The sequence below is a fragment of the Hippichthys cyanospilos genome, chromosome 19 (assembly GCF_059441005.1).
Source record: "Hippichthys cyanospilos isolate Australia breed blue-spotted pipefish chromosome 19, RoL_Hcya_1.0, whole genome shotgun sequence".
Lineage (NCBI taxonomy): Eukaryota > Metazoa > Chordata > Actinopteri > Syngnathiformes > Syngnathidae > Hippichthys > Hippichthys cyanospilos.
The window spans coordinates 9313992-9332800 of record NC_142387.1 but is presented as its reverse complement, the minus strand read 5'-3'; the positions used below and the strand labels follow the sequence as shown (position 1 = coordinate 9332800).

General features: G+C 37.9%; 1 protein-coding gene across 1 annotated transcript in view; it reads right to left on the bottom strand.

Moving 5' to 3' along the window:
- Positions 1–18809, bottom strand: part of LOC148407828 (voltage-gated inwardly rectifying potassium channel KCNH2-like) — an 83667-nt gene that overhangs the window by 58974 nt on the left and 5884 nt on the right. The window contains exon 2 of the mRNA XM_088402468.1: positions 6251–6481. Coding sequence (XP_088258594.1) covers positions 6251–6481 — 231 coding nt within the window. The remainder of the gene's footprint in view (positions 1–6250; positions 6482–18809) is intronic.

Below are 18809 nucleotides of genomic sequence, written 5' to 3'. Positions count from 1 at the left end.
ATTTTTATTATGAAAGTATCCCATAAAAGGGAAGCCAAGTCAAATTTTTTCTTGACTAGACTAGGTTCTAGCCACCCCTACTCGTCTAAACCCAAACTAGTTTAATCATAACCCTAAAACACAGCATTCTGATTAATTGTGTTTGTGAAATATAAATTCAGCGCAAATCTCTTCTAAACCACGTCAGGGGGCAGCCATTTTACCATTTGCAGTCAACTGAAAATGACATCACAGTTGCCTTGAGCAAATGTGAAATATTATCCTTATTTTTTTAAAAGGACTAACATTAAGCCAAGCATTACTGGAAAAGGAAACCTCTAGAGGGCCAGTATATTTAGCATTTTCACTCACCTTTCAAGGGCAACCGAATATTGTGCGCTATGTCTATGTAAATATGGGTGTTATAATATGAAAGATTGATTTACATTCCTTACTTTGAATTGCATGTACATAATATCTGTGTTGGAAGTGTGGAAACACTGCCATCAAATGCTCACAGATATCACTACAGTGCTCAACTGGCTTATATTAGGTGAGCATTGGTCAAGGGTGTCAACTACCCTACTTTAAAAAAACAAAACAACATGTATTTGATTTCATATATATGTATTTTGCTCTTTTGAACCAATAAAAGTCCAAAATATGGACAAACACCATGTTTGTCCATATTTTGTCCATGCACAAAACCCTTAAGGTTTTAGTTTGAAAATGTAGATTTTGACATTTGTTTAGCTCATCTTTTCATCTTTAGGCTCTTTTTAGGGAACCAAAGATTGCTGAACTCTGCCACCATAAAGTGCAAGATGATTTCTTTTTCAAGAAGATTACCAACATACTGTACAACAGAAGGTAATTAAACTGCCTCTTTAATGCAATTACATGAGGTTCCTTATCTGCAAATGAACAGATGGAAAGGTTGCTGTTGTGTACTCAACATCAATATTGATACTGCTGTTAGTCTTCTATAAACACACATAAACGTATCGCTGCCCATGCTGTTTGGAAGGACAACGCCATGTTGCGTCTTTGCCGTCCATGTGTCACTGTGAGTGAATGTGTGAGCATGCCAAGCAGCCTGGCATAGCACATTAGGTGACTAATGAGGCAGACGCACAATACAGCACTATCACAATTGTATGTGTCATGATAAATTATTTGGGTGCCATTAATAACAAGGAATGTGCATGCTAACCCAGAAACGGCGCTTTGTCAGGAGACAGATGAAGGCGACATTGATGACCATAACAGTGCGTGCTGGAATCCAAGTACGGGTAAAAGTGGGCAAAATTCAAGCTTTTTTTTTTTTCACCGTATTTTTCCACACTATAAGGCGCCTTCAGTTTTCTCAAAAGCTGGCAGTGCACCTTATAATCTAATGCACCTTATCTGTCAATCATATCATATGATACATATAATTGTTTACATTTTTGGGGGGCGGGGGGGACAAAATTGTTCAAGGGAATCATAAATATTCTTTTAAACTCTTGACAAGACTTTTAATGTATTGTAATCAAGAGGTATTTTCTTAATATACAAAACAGCTGTTTATTTTGGAGGTGAACTGAGTTGTGAGAACACTGGTTTATATTCTATAAATAACGTTTCACTGACTGATTGTTTTGTTGACATACCCTTTAGAGCAGCACCATTTGGTGGATGCATAACACACCTTCAGCCACTACTCTAGCTTCTATTCTATGCACCCTATAATGCGGTGCACCCTATATATGAAAACAGTGTTAAGAATTTGTTGATGGTGCGTCTTGTAATCCGGTGCAAATTATAGTGTGGAAAAAGCAATCATATATATAATTAACGTCCCCCAATATACGTTTTGAAAGGAACACCTCTTTTTCTGGCCAAAACAACATCATGAAACTTCATGTGTGGGCAAACGCTGGCAGCATTTGCGCTGATTGTGTGCTAGAAGCACTCAGCGGCAGGTGGGTTGATCCATGGCAGGTGACAAAGAGTGCCAACCCTCCCAAGAGGTTGCATGTCTATCTAAGTACTTTGCTTAACTACTGCTGCTAGGCAATCAGGAGTCCCTACAGTGCGCCATGTTCCAGTGGGCTCTCTATGTTAACACAACACAGGGCATTCGGTACGCAGAGCAAAAAAATACATAACAGATGTTTACTCTTAAATTATAGAGAGTATTGAAATAAAATAGCTAGTTAGATTTATGTAGCCTTCACAAAGAGTCTAAATCCGCTCTTGAAAGTATGTCTTGAGTCGAAGTTGGAAATGTTAAAATAGAAAAATTATTTGCATAGCATGATACGGATTTCTTGTCAGCACTCATAAAAATGTCACACCCGATAGTTCGGACCCGGGAAAGCAATTTCTTTTTTGATTCCACTTGAACGGACTGGTAATATACAGGAAATAAGAAAGGTAAGGAAAACCGAAGTTGGTGTGAGGCGATTCATTCGGAATTGTCAGATAAGGAGCAATTCTTATGACATCTTCGCCATGTGAAGAAAAAGATTTGCCTGACTTTTCAACCATATTAAATAGATGAAATAGATTTGATAGTTATTATGAAATGCAGTTATCAAGTTTGTGATTCCTACGTCCCAAAAATGCTAGCTGTAGCAAGCAAATCACATTGAGAAAGCAGTAGAGCGAGTGAAAACACAAAACAGTCTCTTATTATCACGGCGTGGAAAAATGAATAATCAATATAAATATCTATATAATTTTGCTAATGAACACGTAGCTAGAAAGACACTTTCAACACTACATGCAGTATTTAAGTGACAATTGACAGTGAGCAGGATTTTGGCACATTTGTCAGCAGAAATAACAACTTGAATTTTTCATAATTTAAAGTCTCATTTTATACAGGTAAAAATGAAATTCAAAACCAATAAACCAAAGTGCAGAGGATGTGGAACCTCAGCGACCCAACTAGGTCAGTATCCTTTTCCTCCCGAGCCCCCACATGCACTTTGTGTGTGTGCACGTGTGTGTACGTGTGCGCAGGTTTCCCGGAGAGCATGATTGATTAAGCCAAAGAGCTATCGGAGTCGGACAATTGAGCGTGAGAGCGAGAAGGGAGATCTATCATGGTGAAGGCTCATGCCTAAGCTTGGCACTAGATAAATGAGCCCAAACGAGTGTGTGCTTGTATGTGTTAGAATTGTGGTCATCCATGAGTGCATGTCGGTGAGTCATGGATATGTTCCCTTTGCCGCTAAAAACAACAAAAACACAACTCTTCTTATCTAAGAGTGACAATTAAAAATACAACAGCGGAAAGTTTGTTCTTCCTTTTTATGGTAGGAGAGTGGACAAGGTGAGCGAGGTTGGGAGTTGGGGGAGGGGCAAAAGAAGAGATGATGTGTATTATGAATGAGTTATGTCTGCGTCGGCCAGTTTGAAGCCTTTTTCTGGGCTTGTGGGACTCGGAAGTCATCATAGTTCCTCTCGACAGCATTTAATTGAGTCCAAACCTCCAAGGTTTGACAAAACACGTCAATGGAGCAAAGAGACAAAAAGAGGGCTAGCAGATGACAAATGGGCCACGTATAAATATTTGTGATGTCTGACTTTAGCCTAATGGCATCTATCCGCACATTACACTGTCAGCCGAGTTAGACTAGCAAGAGTCACAAGTGAAAATTGAGAGCAAAGTGGAAGCAAAGGAAAGACTAAACATAGACTGAGAATTTACAGCATTAGACCAAACAAATCTGGAAAACACTGATAACCGTGAATACTCGGAATTTCACTTCATGAAAAACTCAAATTGTGACTGTCCAAAGTGCCGACGTTACTCAACATTACCCAAGAGCCAAGGTAGCGTCTCAAATAAACTTCGGAATGAGAATTTTGAACAATATTTCTTGATGACAAAAACATATTAATAATTTAGGAACTGTTACTCTACATTTATTATTTTACTACACACACACACACACACACACACACATATAATATATATATATATATATATATATATATATATATATATATATATATATATATATAGTATACACTGAACATACATTTGTGTACATGCTCGGATTGAGAGGATTGAGTATCAAATTAAGGTGCACTACATGACACAATTCGTGTCAGTTCTATAACACATTTCCCAGTTTGAGCTTGTTCGTTTGTGCAAGATTTGCCTCATCTACAGACTCTGAATATAGTTATGAGCAAACAAAAGCCGAAAATGTGACATTTCGGGATGGTCTAAATTAATCAAACGAATGAATCAGAAGAAAAGTCAATCAGCGTATTGTACAACAAGCAAGCTTCAAAGTGGTTCAATAATGTCATTTGCTCGTTTTCCTCACAAGGTTGGGAAAGTTTACATAGCATAATTCAGAATCTACGAGACACTCTTAATGAGTATCGATTAAAAATAAAAACATTTGTTACGACATGTACATTACATTGTTTCATAAAACGTTAAAAATGGTAAAAATGGTGTCTCATACACTTTAATAAGTCAATGAAGGCCATCCTGGCAGTGCGTCAACGCCTTTGTCATTACTTACCCAGAGAAAACCTCGTTTCTTAGCTTAGCGTTAACTAGCTAGCGCAACATGAGCCAGTGTTTAAATATAACGAGACGGATGAATTTAAAAGTTTACTAAATGCTCTCGTTCAGTGAACATAATGTGAATTTTTCTCAGCCACCTGTTTGTGTTGTGAAGGTTCTCTGACAAACTGCGACATAAAAAGTGCCGAGAGAAACAGCTGGTGACACCTATCTGTGCCTCGTCCTTGTTCTCCCTCTGACCGCCAGCAGTGTGCTCGCGTTATGTGCCAAAGACATGTTGAAACTGTCGCAGTTTCTCCCCCCGCTTGCTTGGCGAGTCCTCACTTTGCCTGTTACGTTGTTTACTTGCCTCTTATGTCTTCTTGCCCTCTCGTTTCACCGCTTTTTCTTTCAAGGCCTTTCATCTTGCCCACCAATTTCCTCCATCTGTCTTCTCCTTTCCTTCCTTCTTGTGTCTGCTCACAGGTGCAAAATGTCTAGCAGATGCTTTGAATGGCTCGGGGACATGCCAACATGAGTACAATGGCAGCAGTTTATTGCCAGGGAAGCTGCGTATTGATACCAATACCAGTGGCCCCTTATCTGGGACTGGTCCAGCAGTCAGGAGTGCAGAGTGCACATATAATTACATTCTGTCACCCTTGGAAACCGGACTGTGACGCTTACCCCTCCTGGCTTTCTTTTAAGAACATTTTTAGCTATACAAATTTAATTCATGTTAATGGAATTATGGAAGAAAAAATAATACAATTGCTTTTGGAGTTTCATGGCTTTGAAGAGGACTATAAATACGAGAAAAGGCCGATCCAATAGCTGGCACAGGGACACTAAATTAGCATATCAAAACCAAGTCGTTCTAGTCAAGTCGTTCATGCACAACAGCTCGCATACAAAATGAGCATGCACATTAACAAGTGTTACACCGAAAAAACAAATCCTGAAACCAATTCGCACAGAAATTAGCTGAAAAATACACACGCACTATTGGCTTAATTCCATTCTTTTTTTGTCACAGATATACCAAAACAGCTTTGCTGAAAACAAATCCGCTTGAGTTGAATTCAAGATAAAATATGTCAGTGAGACAAACTAGCAAATGCCACAAGATCAGTGATACATTTTTTTTTCGCTTTTCTTTCCAAAATGTCACCGGGCTCCTTATTGTGGAATGGATGACTCTCAGGAGTCAAACAACAAAGGGACCATATTTTTCACTGTTCCTAAACCAAGCAGTCACACAACATACCCAATACGCAATTCAACCACTTTGAGCTTGTCAAAAAAAAAATCTTAGTATGTAGAATTGGCAGGGGAAAAACACTATATATATATATATATATATATATATATATATATATATATATATATATATATATATATATATATATATATATATATATATAAATCAGGCAATTTGAGAAAAAGTTGCACAGATTAAGGTTATACTACCTGTACAAATAAAATGTAATAAAAAGGAACCGCAGTATATGTTTTTAACAAATATTAAGATAAATGGAATAATTCCAAGATTGAGTGTCTCAGATTGACTAATATTCCAGATTTTACAGTGCTTCTGTCATGGCATTTTTTCTTTGTTTTAGTGCTAGCCTGACACTCCTTAGACGAAATATCCTGTATTTCTAAAGGAGTTTGAATTCTGTGCCCATTCGCTGATCCCGATTCAACACACAGCTGGTGAAAGACCCAAATAGGATTAAAGAAAAAAAATCCTACCATCTTTACGGTAAAGGTTGATTTCCACTTTCCTCTCTTCTGACCCCAGCAGGGCCTGCGCCATCTGCGCGATGGCCAGACGTTTGGTGTCGGGTCCGTAGAGAAAGTTGCACGTGCACGGCTTCTGCATGATCTCAGCTCGCGAGTAACCGCACATGACACAAAAGCCATCATTGCAGAAGATAATGGCGCAGTTCTCCACTCTTGCGTTGGCAATGACGAACTTGCGACCTGGCGAAACAAAAGTTAAAAAGTTAAGCATCTTACAATGATTCTTCAAACGTTTTAAATAGGTAATATGCTCCTTGTTAATACTCAAGACATTTGGATTTAGATTGCCTCAATGGAAAGAAAGGTCAGGACGTCCTCAGATGAGCACACTAGGACTTAGTAGAGTAGCTTCAATCAGTTCAAAGCTATAGACGAAAAACAACAGTTCACATCAGTGGCCGCAAATCAATAGAGTGGGTCTCAGAAGGGCATATAGTCTGTGGAATCCATGGTGAATGAAAAAACTGAAGAATGAGGAAATAAAGAAAATGTGAGGGTTGAGGTTTCATGAATTAAAGAAGATGAAACTGTTGGCTTGGTGGACGGCTCAAGGAAAAATAAAGACATACTGAGGGGATGAGGAATTATAAGACTGAAGCAGAAGCTACATGCTGAAGGGACAATGATATGTGGAGAGGTTAATGGAGTTTGAAAGAATCCATTGTTTTCTCAAGGTCTGCGATGAAACCAAACCCCGTTCATTTGTGTCCACTGTAGTGGACATTTGATTTTGATCTTTATCGTTTGTCTCATTCTTGCTAGCCTACTAAACCCTAACGTGTTCAATAGAGGACACCACACCCTTCGCTTTGATGTCTCGTGTGTTTGGGTGGGATGCAATTAACTAAATTGCTGTCTATAGCCGTCAGTGGCAGTGAATGAGTTAGATATTCTCCCTCTAAATTGAAAATCATGGCAGTACAGTGCTACCTCCCTACATTGCCGTATTTCACTTCTGCGGATTTTCATTTATAAGTAATTAACCATATCATTTTCAAATACAGGCTCACTTGTTTCAAGAAACAAATTAAAACGGGAAAAAAAAGCAAAAAAAAAAAAAAAAAATCAAACTCTGAGGGAATTTTCATTTATGATTATACAGTTATTGGAAGTTTACCTTGATATTTTTCTCAATATTCTTTCTAAATCAAACCAGTCAAAAGATTTATTTTTTTATTTTTATGTATTATTTTTTTAAACGAAGGAAACAAACTAAAAACGGGAACAAACCAAAGATACAGTAAAACGATAGTACCCTTTTTTGTGGATATTGATTAAAGATAGGAAAGCTCACTTTGCTGTCTTGCTGAGACAAAATAGACACAATAGTGGACACAAATAAATAGGCAGTGTCTCAGGAATATATACTGAAACTAAAATAACTTAACACAAACAAAAATCTTAGAAATTAAAAGGAAAAGTGGATCATGAGTGCAGATTTATTTTGTGTCAAGAAACCATTCCAATCAAGCATTAATGAGTTCGCAAACTCTGCCATAAAGCTCTCTAAAGAAATACATTTCAGCACTATGATAACAAATGGCGAGATTCGAACAAAGGAGGTATCAAGGGATATTCGAGATCCAAAGTTTTTTGTGCAAACACGTTTCGGTGCGGCTAACAAGGCTGTATTTCAAGTGAAACGTGTCTATTTTAATGACGACAAATTCTTGAAGGCAAGAGAAAAGATTTGCAACCGCAACTAGCAGAATTCATTTGGGATCATAATAAGGGTGATTCAGCGAGAGGATTATTATGACAGGGAATATGAGGCAGGCGGGTCATTAAAAGCGCCGCGAATGTCCAAAAACAATATTTGGTGTCATTTAAATTCCATTTTAGGCCATCTTCGCAAAGGCAAACTCTTGCAAAATGGTTTCGAGGACTTGTGGTTGATTTTCTTGCAGCCATCGTTCTTAATCGGAATGCAAAACTTCAGATTCGGACCGCAATGAGCTTACAGTGACTCAAGCCAAAATACATTAAGATAGAATCGTTAGAAGGATCTTGTCTTAACGTAATTTATTGTTAAACATTTTCCATCTGTGCGTTTTCACTACTTCAAAGAAAGAACAAATTAAGAAGCTATTTAACCTCAAATACGTTGCAATATTTCAAACTCTTCCAGATATTTTTTATTTTCCTGGTAGGAGCTGATTCTCTGATTTCTAACAGGACATTCTCACTTGTGTAGATAAAATATTTACAACAAAACCTAAGTTAACAAAAACTAACAAAACGGTAAGAAAAAAATACAGTTTGTGAGAATATTCATGGATGAAATTTAAAAAGAAATGTTTTCAAAAAAGTAATATAATGTCACTATTTATTGTGTAAGGTGCTTTTAAATTGTTTTTATATCTTTTCTATGGATTTTCTGCTTTTATCTGGACCATTGCATCTATAATAAGTTTAGTATTATTATTGTCATTATTACTATTAAGACATTATAAACAAACTAAAATTAACCAAAGTTATAGGAAAAACATCCTTCCTATTTTTGTAAGATGACATCACACAGGCTTTAAAGGCTCATTCTTATACTTTACATGAAAAAATTATCTCGCGGGCCAGATCAAACCTGTTCACGGGCCACAACCAGCCCGTGCACCGAATGTTTTACCCCAGGGGGACAAAAATAGTATCTGAGTATTTAAGTGTCCAACTACTTGGATATTTGAGTTCTAAGTGCTTAGTGTTCATTGCTTTAGTACTTATTACCTAGGCTAATTGAATATTTGACTACTTAAGTACCTAAAGTATTACTTTAATACTTAACTCATGAACTAGTACTTTACATTTCTCAATTTGAATGTTTGAACTCTTAAAAAACGTAATAATAGGTCTTTGGGATTGAATGAGTTAACTGTTGGGCACTTTCCATCCTTTTCAAACATGAGCGCAACTACTTGGCCACATCTAAACGAACACATAAACTCTAAATATATTTACCCTTCTGTGTGGTAATTAAAAATTATTTTGCTATTTTTTTCAGACTTTCAGCCTGCAATTACGGCGATGATTACAGGTCGCACTCTCTTTTTCTATGACCATAAACATAGTTTATCAAAGGCGTAGATTGTGGATTGAACGGGCCATTCTCACAGGAGACATAAGTGATGGAAAGCCTGTTCACGTATTCATGGAAACAGTGAAGATCCGTTGTGTGGTTGCGCTTGATAGCTCGCCTCCATGAATTAGCAGCAGCAGTGGTCCTCGGAGGCCCATAAAACTTGATAGGTTTGTCTTGCTGCAACGAGCACTTGGTAATCCGACGGCAGAAATGGGAGCGTGCGTACTACATTCCACTTTTCTGCCTTTTGACTATGCGCTCTTTAGTCATTGATAATGACCTGCGAGCAAGAAAGGTTGTTTCATGCTGTTAAGCTTGTTTCGAGAGCTCCATTGGTTTTGGAAGAAAACAGTATGTGTGCGATGATATACGATAAAAAGATACACGTGAAGAGGTCGAACGCATTTGACTCTGGAAAAGATCGTTTGTCTTTTGTAAGGGATTGAGCTCTGGTCTTTGGATTTGGAAATGGTTTTGAGTTCCTGTGTCTACTGCTTGAGCTCATCGTGTCTTTTGTCTGAACGTGGGCTGCATCTCATGTTACTTCTTTGTAACCTTCCATGCTCTTCGGTGCTTTGGCCTTCTCACACCGCAATATTATCGAGGGTTTATACTGGTCTAATTACTCTTCTGTTTTAGAGCCAAGTCAGCCATGTGGAGACTGAATTTTAAGGTCATCATGGGAGGCTTTTATTAAACTATTTATTTTACAATAAAAATAACCCTAATTTACACATACACACACGCACACACTATAAATATAAATACTATAAATGCATATAACTTTAAAGGCACTCCTTGAATGTCATACTACTGCAGTACATGCAGTTACATAAATCTTAATTTCTTATTGTAGTCTCATGAAGAGCCGCGGTTATATTAGTGGCACCCGCAAGTCTAATTAAAGTGAAGCCTGTAGCTGACCAAACATGAAAAGAATCCATTTAGGCTTGAAATTCCAATTTTTTACAAAAGAAACCTAGATAAGAGATTTACAATGCTCCGGTGCGGCACTGTTTTCTTCTCCTCTTCCTTCGCGTCAATATAAACTGCATGTGTGAGTTTCAAGACACGTGATCCGCTCCTGGCACGGCCATCGACCAATGAGGGCAGGACTCCTGCCCGAATTTTCAGGTCCCTAGTGTCTTCCTTCTTTGTTGTGAAATGCCTTTGATATACAGATGAAAGGATTGGACACAAGAGTTAAACAGGTTTATAGACGCATAACAAAAATCTCCTATTTTAAACTTTTTTATTCCAGAGGGGTGATTTGGTATACCCTGCCTCACAAAAGCATAGATATGCTTTAGCTCACTTAATCTCAATACATTTGCATGTATGAAAGTAAAAGCTAGTGCAAGGAGCACCACTGTACATTTGACTTAAAACACACTGCAATTATTGGGACCAGTTTGCTCAAACTGCTCTGAATATAACAGCACATGCTTGACTTGATCAATGCACAACAATCCGCATTTGTTGTCAAGCCATCTCTGCTATTAGTGACATCACTGGCAGAGTTCTCTGCAGTTTCTCTCTAATGAGCTTTTGAAGCCCAGAGAGCGCAGATAGAAAGGCTGATTAAAGCCTCGCTGCTGCTCGGGAGGAAAACACCTTTTAATATTCACCCGCAGACACGCGTGTACATATTTATGCGCGTGTAAATGCGCACATGGGTACAAAGCATCTCGGATGCACACACGTGTTTCAAAGCGGACTCGCCAACGCAGACTGAATAATTCACTCGGCGGCAGCAGACTTTGAGGCCTTCTCTGCAGTCTGCCGGTTAGCGCATGTGCAAGCTGTGTGTCTGCGCGCGTGGGCGAGCGTGTATCCGCCAGTGTTGCTGTGTTTGCTTGGAATCTCCCCGAGTACACTGCGTAGGCGGATGAGGAGGGAAGCCCGTGTGCTAGAAGGCACAAGTCCACGCAGCCGCTCTGAGCCTGCTCGCCGCACAGACGGCGGGGGAAGGACAAAGGATAGCGAGATACGCGGTGCAAAAAGAATATTGGGGATATTACGCAAGAGGCACAAAGCGAATTGGAACATTTATGTGTTACTGCTGCCGACCAAACTCCACTACGGGATGAGAAATTGTATTTCGGCTCCCGCTTCAAAATGGGCTATTGCCATGGAAACTGAAGCTCTGACATTGCTAAATTTCCAAACCGTTACAATATTCTATCCCGTCCTGGTTGCGAATGCTCTTTTTATTACTGTAATAATTGAAATACAGCTCCCTATTGCAATAAAAAAATGACTCATCTTTTTCAATAACTTTGCTGGAAAAAACCTGCCGCAATCCAGAACTGTTCCAAGGGTTTTTGTATGTCACCGTATTGTAGGTCATTTAGGACTGAAAACCAATGTTAAGACCAATGTCAAGCTCTCAAGCTGTCGTGTCAAGTTTTCTTCCAAGATTTGTTTAGTTTAGTATTCAGAGTTTAGTTTCCAAGTCTACCTTCTGAACCTAAATTCTGAGCCGAGTTTTTGAGTCTAGTTTGAGTCTAGTTTTTGAGTCAAGTTTTCCAGGTCTAGTTTCTGATCCTTGTTGTGGTTACATTGGATTTTTTTTGTGTGTGTCTATAAAGATTATTAGTAGTCAAAGAAGCACATAATATTTGGAGCTGATATTCATGCTCAGTAAAGGTCAAATATTAATGTCCAACTTTAAAAAAAATATATATAAAAATTCGACATTTGTGGAAATGTCTAACAACTTTTCCAATTCACATAACAGTTTCTTTTTTAAATTAAACTTTAGAAAACATAACTTTGTTGGTGAGGAAGGAAAGAATGGTGACAAACAAAAACAAAAGATATAGTGTGAGGCAGCTTTTCTAAGTTTGTAAATAAACTGTTTCATGAAATAAACACTAATTAAGCAATATAAGAATCATCCATCAGATTTAAAAAAAAAGGCAAATTCCGATTTATGTCAAAATGCCCAATATATCTATTTGTATGAATTTAAGAGTAAACAACTGAATAGACGACTTTGCCCAAATGCTGGTTTCTTCCATGCAACATGGCACAGCGACCCAATCCCCCTCCTGTCATTAACAGCAATAATCCCATAATCACAGCAATCCTAAATGGGCTTGTTCGCTCAAAAGTGTCTCAGTCTACAGTGTGTACAGCATCTCCCTCTGTCTTAATGAGGTTTTCCAGATTTATGCAAATGAGCACTAATCCTAAAGACTCTGTGGACTTCAGTCTTTCATTCGCTGTACTGACCTTTTCCGTGCCCCTTTCAAGGTGGCGTAAGCAGCTAAAGGAGCATGAAAAGGAAATTCTGAACAGGTGAGAGACATAAAGGGGGAAGACATTAATGAATAGATTTGTGAATGGCATGAGAGAAAGGGCATCTGGAGGGTGATGAAGCAGTGATAAACAAGTAAAAGCAAAATGTTGCGAGGCGGACAGGAAATTAGGATGTACAGCCTTGCTTTGATCAATTTTACAAGCAAGAACATTTTGAAAAATTTACCGCTATAAAAATTTGAAAGTCTGACACTGGTATTTGAATACAAATTTTTCCGGTCTGATCATCCATAAAAATTGTTTAAATGGTGCTTTAGAGTTGGATAACACTCATCTAGGATGAGACACAAATCTCGCGAGAAGAGATGTCTCACCAACTTGAGTCCACAAGAATGAGATGAGATTTTTGCAAAGTTTTTCATATAAAATAGACCTTCAAATAAAATTTCCAGTTTTCAAATTGTTTTTTGTTTGGTGCAGTCTGCAACAAAATTAACCATCTTGCATGCAAATGTAAACGTAAAAGGAGAGTCAACCTCCTTTTTCAGCTGCTGCTGAGATCTTTCCCCTGACTGAATAGTTTAACTAAAGAAACTCCTGTTAGTTGCAGCGTATTGCGAATTTTTTTTAACTTTCTTAACTTTTTACTTATTTATATCTGTTAATATTTTACCATCCCTTTCTTCAACCAGAAAACCAAAATATTGCCTCACAGCTGATTCGAAAATGGAGCATCGTCTTGGGCTTCAAATATTGAGTCTTTTGGTATTTGGATAAAAATTACAAATACGTGCTTTTTGCTTGGTGTAAAACAAATACAGAAGACCAATTAAAAATGTCCACATGTGTAGCCAAAAACTCATTGGTAATCCATCCATGCATTTTCTTTAGCTGTTTATCCTCGGGAAGTAGGCAGGAGACACCCCGGGACTGGTTGCCAACCAATCACAGAGCACACCGGGACATAAAACCATTCAAGCACCTAATCATACCTAAGGACAATTTAGTGTGCCAGATACACCTACCATGCACGTTTTTAGAGTGTGGGAGGAAGCCGGAATGCCTCGAAGTGAACCCACACAGGCTCGGGGAGAACATGCAAACTCTACACAGGAAGGCCAGATCCAGCTGGAATCAAACTTGAGTGAACCCAAGTTTAAAACCCTTAACTGTGAGGCAGACATGCTAACCACTCATCCACTGAGCGTCCCTGTTTGTTGATGATCAATCATACATATACATATACATATATATATATATATATATATATATATATATATATATATATATATATATATATATATATATGTATTATTTTTTTTTTTTTTGGTAAATGAGACAAAGCGATGCCAAAACCACAGAACACAAATTTGAGCCAGCTTGGTTTCTTTGAAAGTGATCAGTAGCAACAGCAACCATGCCATGCTATCAGCATCAAAGTGCGCAGAGTCATTCACGTCTATTAAATTGACTTTGAAAAGTGATCCGACTGCTTGCGGGAGCACTCGAGTGCTGCTAGTTAGCGGCCGGTTTTTACTAGATGCCGCGCTAAACGCTAAAATGTCAGCATAATTAAATCATTTTTAAGTGCCCGGAATTGGCATTCTTTATGTGAGGAGAGGCGACTCAACTTTGTGCAGTATCAGTATCAAAAGTCATCAGCTGTTGTCACGACACTTCAAAATAAAGCACAGCAGCCACCGAGTCTCATAATATTCCCTCCAATAAACTAGTAACTGGAATTGATGAGCACTCTGTGCCTCAAACCAAGCAACAAGGATCGCCTCTGACACCCTCTTTTTTTGTTTACTCTGCTGATGGACAGATTGATAGATGAGGTCAGACAAGTCTCAGTGGGCCATGATGTTAGCAGATGACATTTTGATCCGCTGTCTGAGTGGGAAACCACCTTGAAAGGTGGAGGTGTTAACGGGAAAATATGAGTATGAATAAAAGGGAGGCTGGTGGCATGGGAAGATTTCAAGGACTAGACGGGCAGGAGTTCAAGTACTTGGGATCAACTCTACAGCCCATTAAGTTTCATATTTTGCGTTCAAGAAATACCGTGCGAATGTGTCCCCGTTCAATTATTATTTTATCCGAGCAGGTAAAGAAAACTCGGCAGGGACGCTGGTGTTTGATGTTTTATAGCTTGGACACATTCTCATAATAGGCACGCAATTTTATAAGTCCGGAGTCAGGAGGGAAACGCAGCACTGGGTGATGTATTTAAAGATCTGAGAGAAACGATCAGAGGGCTCACTAAAAAGAAATGGATTTGCGCAAAAGCTGGTTTTGAGGGGCTTATGCGTCTTCCTATCAAGTTCAACTCTCTAACGGGGCCAAAATGCTCTCCACTTAATTGAATACCAAAAACACAAATTGCAAGTTCATCATGATGAAATAGCAATGAAATCATAGGAAAAAAAACATGGTCTGACTCTTTGCATTGATCCACAGAGTGCAGATCAACTTCTATTGAGGAAATAATTAAGTCTGCATGGATTTTTAATTTTTTTTTGTCTTGGGTTTTCGGGGCGTTTTATTGTTCACATTTATTGTAAAAAAAACAAAAAAAACAAGTAGAAGTGTTCAAGAGAAACTAAGTGAAATGTCCTCCAATTTCTTCATGGCCCATACACCAAGAGGTACTTGACAAGCAGAATTACATTCAAAATGTTCCAATGGAGCGTTGTTGAGCTCCCAGTCGCCATGACAACGAGTGAGCTTAGTGAAGATTGGAAGGCTGAAAAATACTGACGTTTAGGCAGTGGGGTGACCTGCTAGCAGCAGAAGCTGCTAAATGTAGGAGCTTTTTTAATTTGCTCACTCAGTCTTTGGCACAGGAAATGGGAAGGCCTAAAAGGGGCGGAGTTAATGCAAGAAATAGGGCTCACTAGCACAATTCAGGGCAATAACAAATGTCTTCATTATGCTGACATACAGCACCTGTTGCCATTATTTACAATGGCTTGGACGTTGTTATAGCTGCGTCTAGTATAAATTAGCTACTAGCTAGCAGTGCTTCTGTGCTCCATATAGGCTGGCATGAGAGACGTAATTGATCGCACACTTTCATGATGACAGCCTAATACAAACAAACCAAGCTGACTTAAATGTTGTTTTTTTTAGTAGACAAAAAAAGACATTTGTCTAAAATCTAATTTTTCTAGAGGGCTACTTAAATTTTAGAAAAATGAAGTGAAAATGCATTTGTTCTTCAGTATTTATAATTGTTTTCTATCAAGCAAAAAAAACAAAAACTTGTTTTTATTTTAACCCCGGATAGTCGATTCAAGTTTTCTGTAGGATATCGAAAGACCGACAGATACAGACCCAAGATGTGTTTTTGCCTTTTACTGTATTTTTTCCCACTTTGGGACACCAGCACTTCGTTATATTTCGACTACGCCATTGTTTTTCGAGGAAGTTCAAACAAAACCACACAACAGCTGGAATATTCAAATGTTACTTGAAAGTCAAAAAAAAAATGTTTCTTCTCAGTTATGTATTTTATGCACACCACTAGATTAGACCAATCATGGCTCAGCTAGTTAATGTCACGAGGGCAAACTCAGAAAACCTGTGAGCTGTGATTGGCCGTTGCCTGAGCATCTGTGATGTCATTCTCAGTGCACACAAAGAGGCAAAATTTACCGCCTCCAGAGATGGTTTAAAAAAAAGAGGAATTTTTCTACTTCATTTATATTCCAGACACAATAGTAATCGTAATGCCATGTTTAGAATATTATATATAACATTTTGGGTTGGCTTCCCCTTTAAAACCTGATAAACATTTCAAGAAGAACAGTAAGAAGAAAGAACCGAGTGAGGTCAGCAGCGAGCGTTTACATGATCTCCAAGTTTACGAGTAGGTAGTGGACAATAGAATTGAAAGAGAGACCGTCCATGCTAAAGCTAGCTAGCTCCATTGCTGCTCTACTCACGAGGACAAGTTAAACAGATGGGCCAGAGGAATGAAGCCAACCACAGGGGAAGGCCCTCGCTTCTCCGCGCGTTGCAGCAATAAAGTTATTTTTAGATTGAGATATAATGGCTAACAATTATATTTGACAAATGACATATATATGTTCACGTGCTCAACGGTTACACTTCTTTTTTCCGTTTGCTAACAATGAAAGGCTCACGTTTTTCCGTGAAATTATAGTAAGATGCAAAGCTGTGCGTGTGCAATTATAATGTTGCGTGTAATTCCCCTGTCTTTTCACAGGGCCACAGAAGGCTTCCCTGCTTCCACCCTCCCGCTGGGAACATGAAGGCCCCTCACATTATGCAAGCCATTGCCAAGCTCATCAAAGTACAATGAAGCAGCCATGCGTCAAGCTCCAAACACTCTGGCGGACGACCTGCTGCTGTTGGTAAACAACGTTGGCAGCGATGCCATAATATTGTACAATTGCGATTTTTAGGACTTGGGTTGATTATTAGAGGTGGATTTATTTGTTCCGAGCTAGCGTTGCGAATGCAGAGGGCCTAGCATCACATAGCATTAGCCTGGAAATTTTTTGCAACAAAAACAAGAATTAGGTGACAAAATTATTTTTTTATTTTTGCTCATTTGTGTCATGTTTGTGACCAAACTAGTGCAAATCATAAAAGAAATGTTTGTGCATTTGATGCACTGCCAATTTTTGTCAAATTTTGTTTTTCAATGAAGTAATGGAAATTAAAAAATATTTTATAAAATCTGATTAATCGATTGACAAATTAATCCAAATACTTTTCTTCTTCAATTAATTAATTTTCTTGGATTTTATTGACATTAGTACCTTTGTTCATTCCTAAAAATATAATGTAAAAATAAATCTGATTTCAAACAACCAGAGCTGTTAACATTTCTCACTCTTTCATTTCATATGAAACACCCTATGAAAAAAAAAAAAATTGTCTAAACAAATCTGACATGTGCACATATAATATTGCTCCGCCCATTTTAATATCAATCATTCTTTATTTTCTGCTGGGTAAAAGTTTTGTAATAGTATGAGGTCCTAACACACAGCGGTTCTATGTTGTGTGTATTACAGTCCTAAAAAAGAGAGAGACAGTGGGAGGTTGTGTGGGTGGGTGTGTCGAGGGGTTCAGTTGCCACGGCGACGGAAGAGTGTGTGCATGTGTGCGCATGTGCATATGTCTATGTGTGTGTGTACTTGAAGCTGCCCAATGGTAACCTCCTCCAGGGAGGACGGTGGATTCAAGCATTGTAATTGGACGACGTCCTTCTCTAAGGAGCATAACAAAAAACATAAAGCCCCAAAAGGTTGCTGTGGCCTCACGTTGAGGTCAGAAATGATGTTTGTTGTTGTGCTGCATCGTGCACTCTCACACTCTACTACAACTTGTCTGTGTGTGTGTGTGGGGGGGGGGCTGAATACAAATACTATATATATATATATATATATATATATATATATATATATATATATATATATATATATATATATATATATATATATATATATTTTTTTTTTTTTTTTTTTTTCAATCAAGACAACAAAATCTACTTAAAAATGCTATTTTCACTCATAACTTGCAGTTTTACTTATATTTAGTTGATGTTGGGTTTTTCTCGGAAACTTTGATGATTTCAATGCAGGCCCCCAAAATATTTCTTGCAGCTTCTTGGTCATTAAAAGTGATATTTTTCATTTGATATTTTTGATTGATATTTGGATTTGAATGTTTGCACAAGATTTTTTTTTCCACTGAATTACATTTTAAGATTTTTTTTACATGCCTTTCAGTAATATTCTAATAGTTTCAAAATTAATTGTGCTTGTCAGTGCAATTAATTGCAACATATACTGCACTACAAAATTCAACTTAAACATGCACTTTTACACTCCTTGTTATTGCTTGCACAATCCAATTTAATTTTTTCAGAAATGCATCCCCAAATGCAAACAAAGCAATATTTATTTCTCGTGACTGAAATTTTTTTTAAGAGTTATTTCTGGTCCATCTTTGAATTTTCACACTCTTATTTAATTTTACCTTTTTGCATTATTTTAAAGAAATACAAAAATTAATATTTGCTCATTTATTCTGCAGTATAACAGGAATATTACTTTCTTTTCCAATTGAGAGCAAATAAATTGGAACACAAAGCCTCTTTTGCTAAATTGTGTTGTGTGACACAATTTTCTGGCA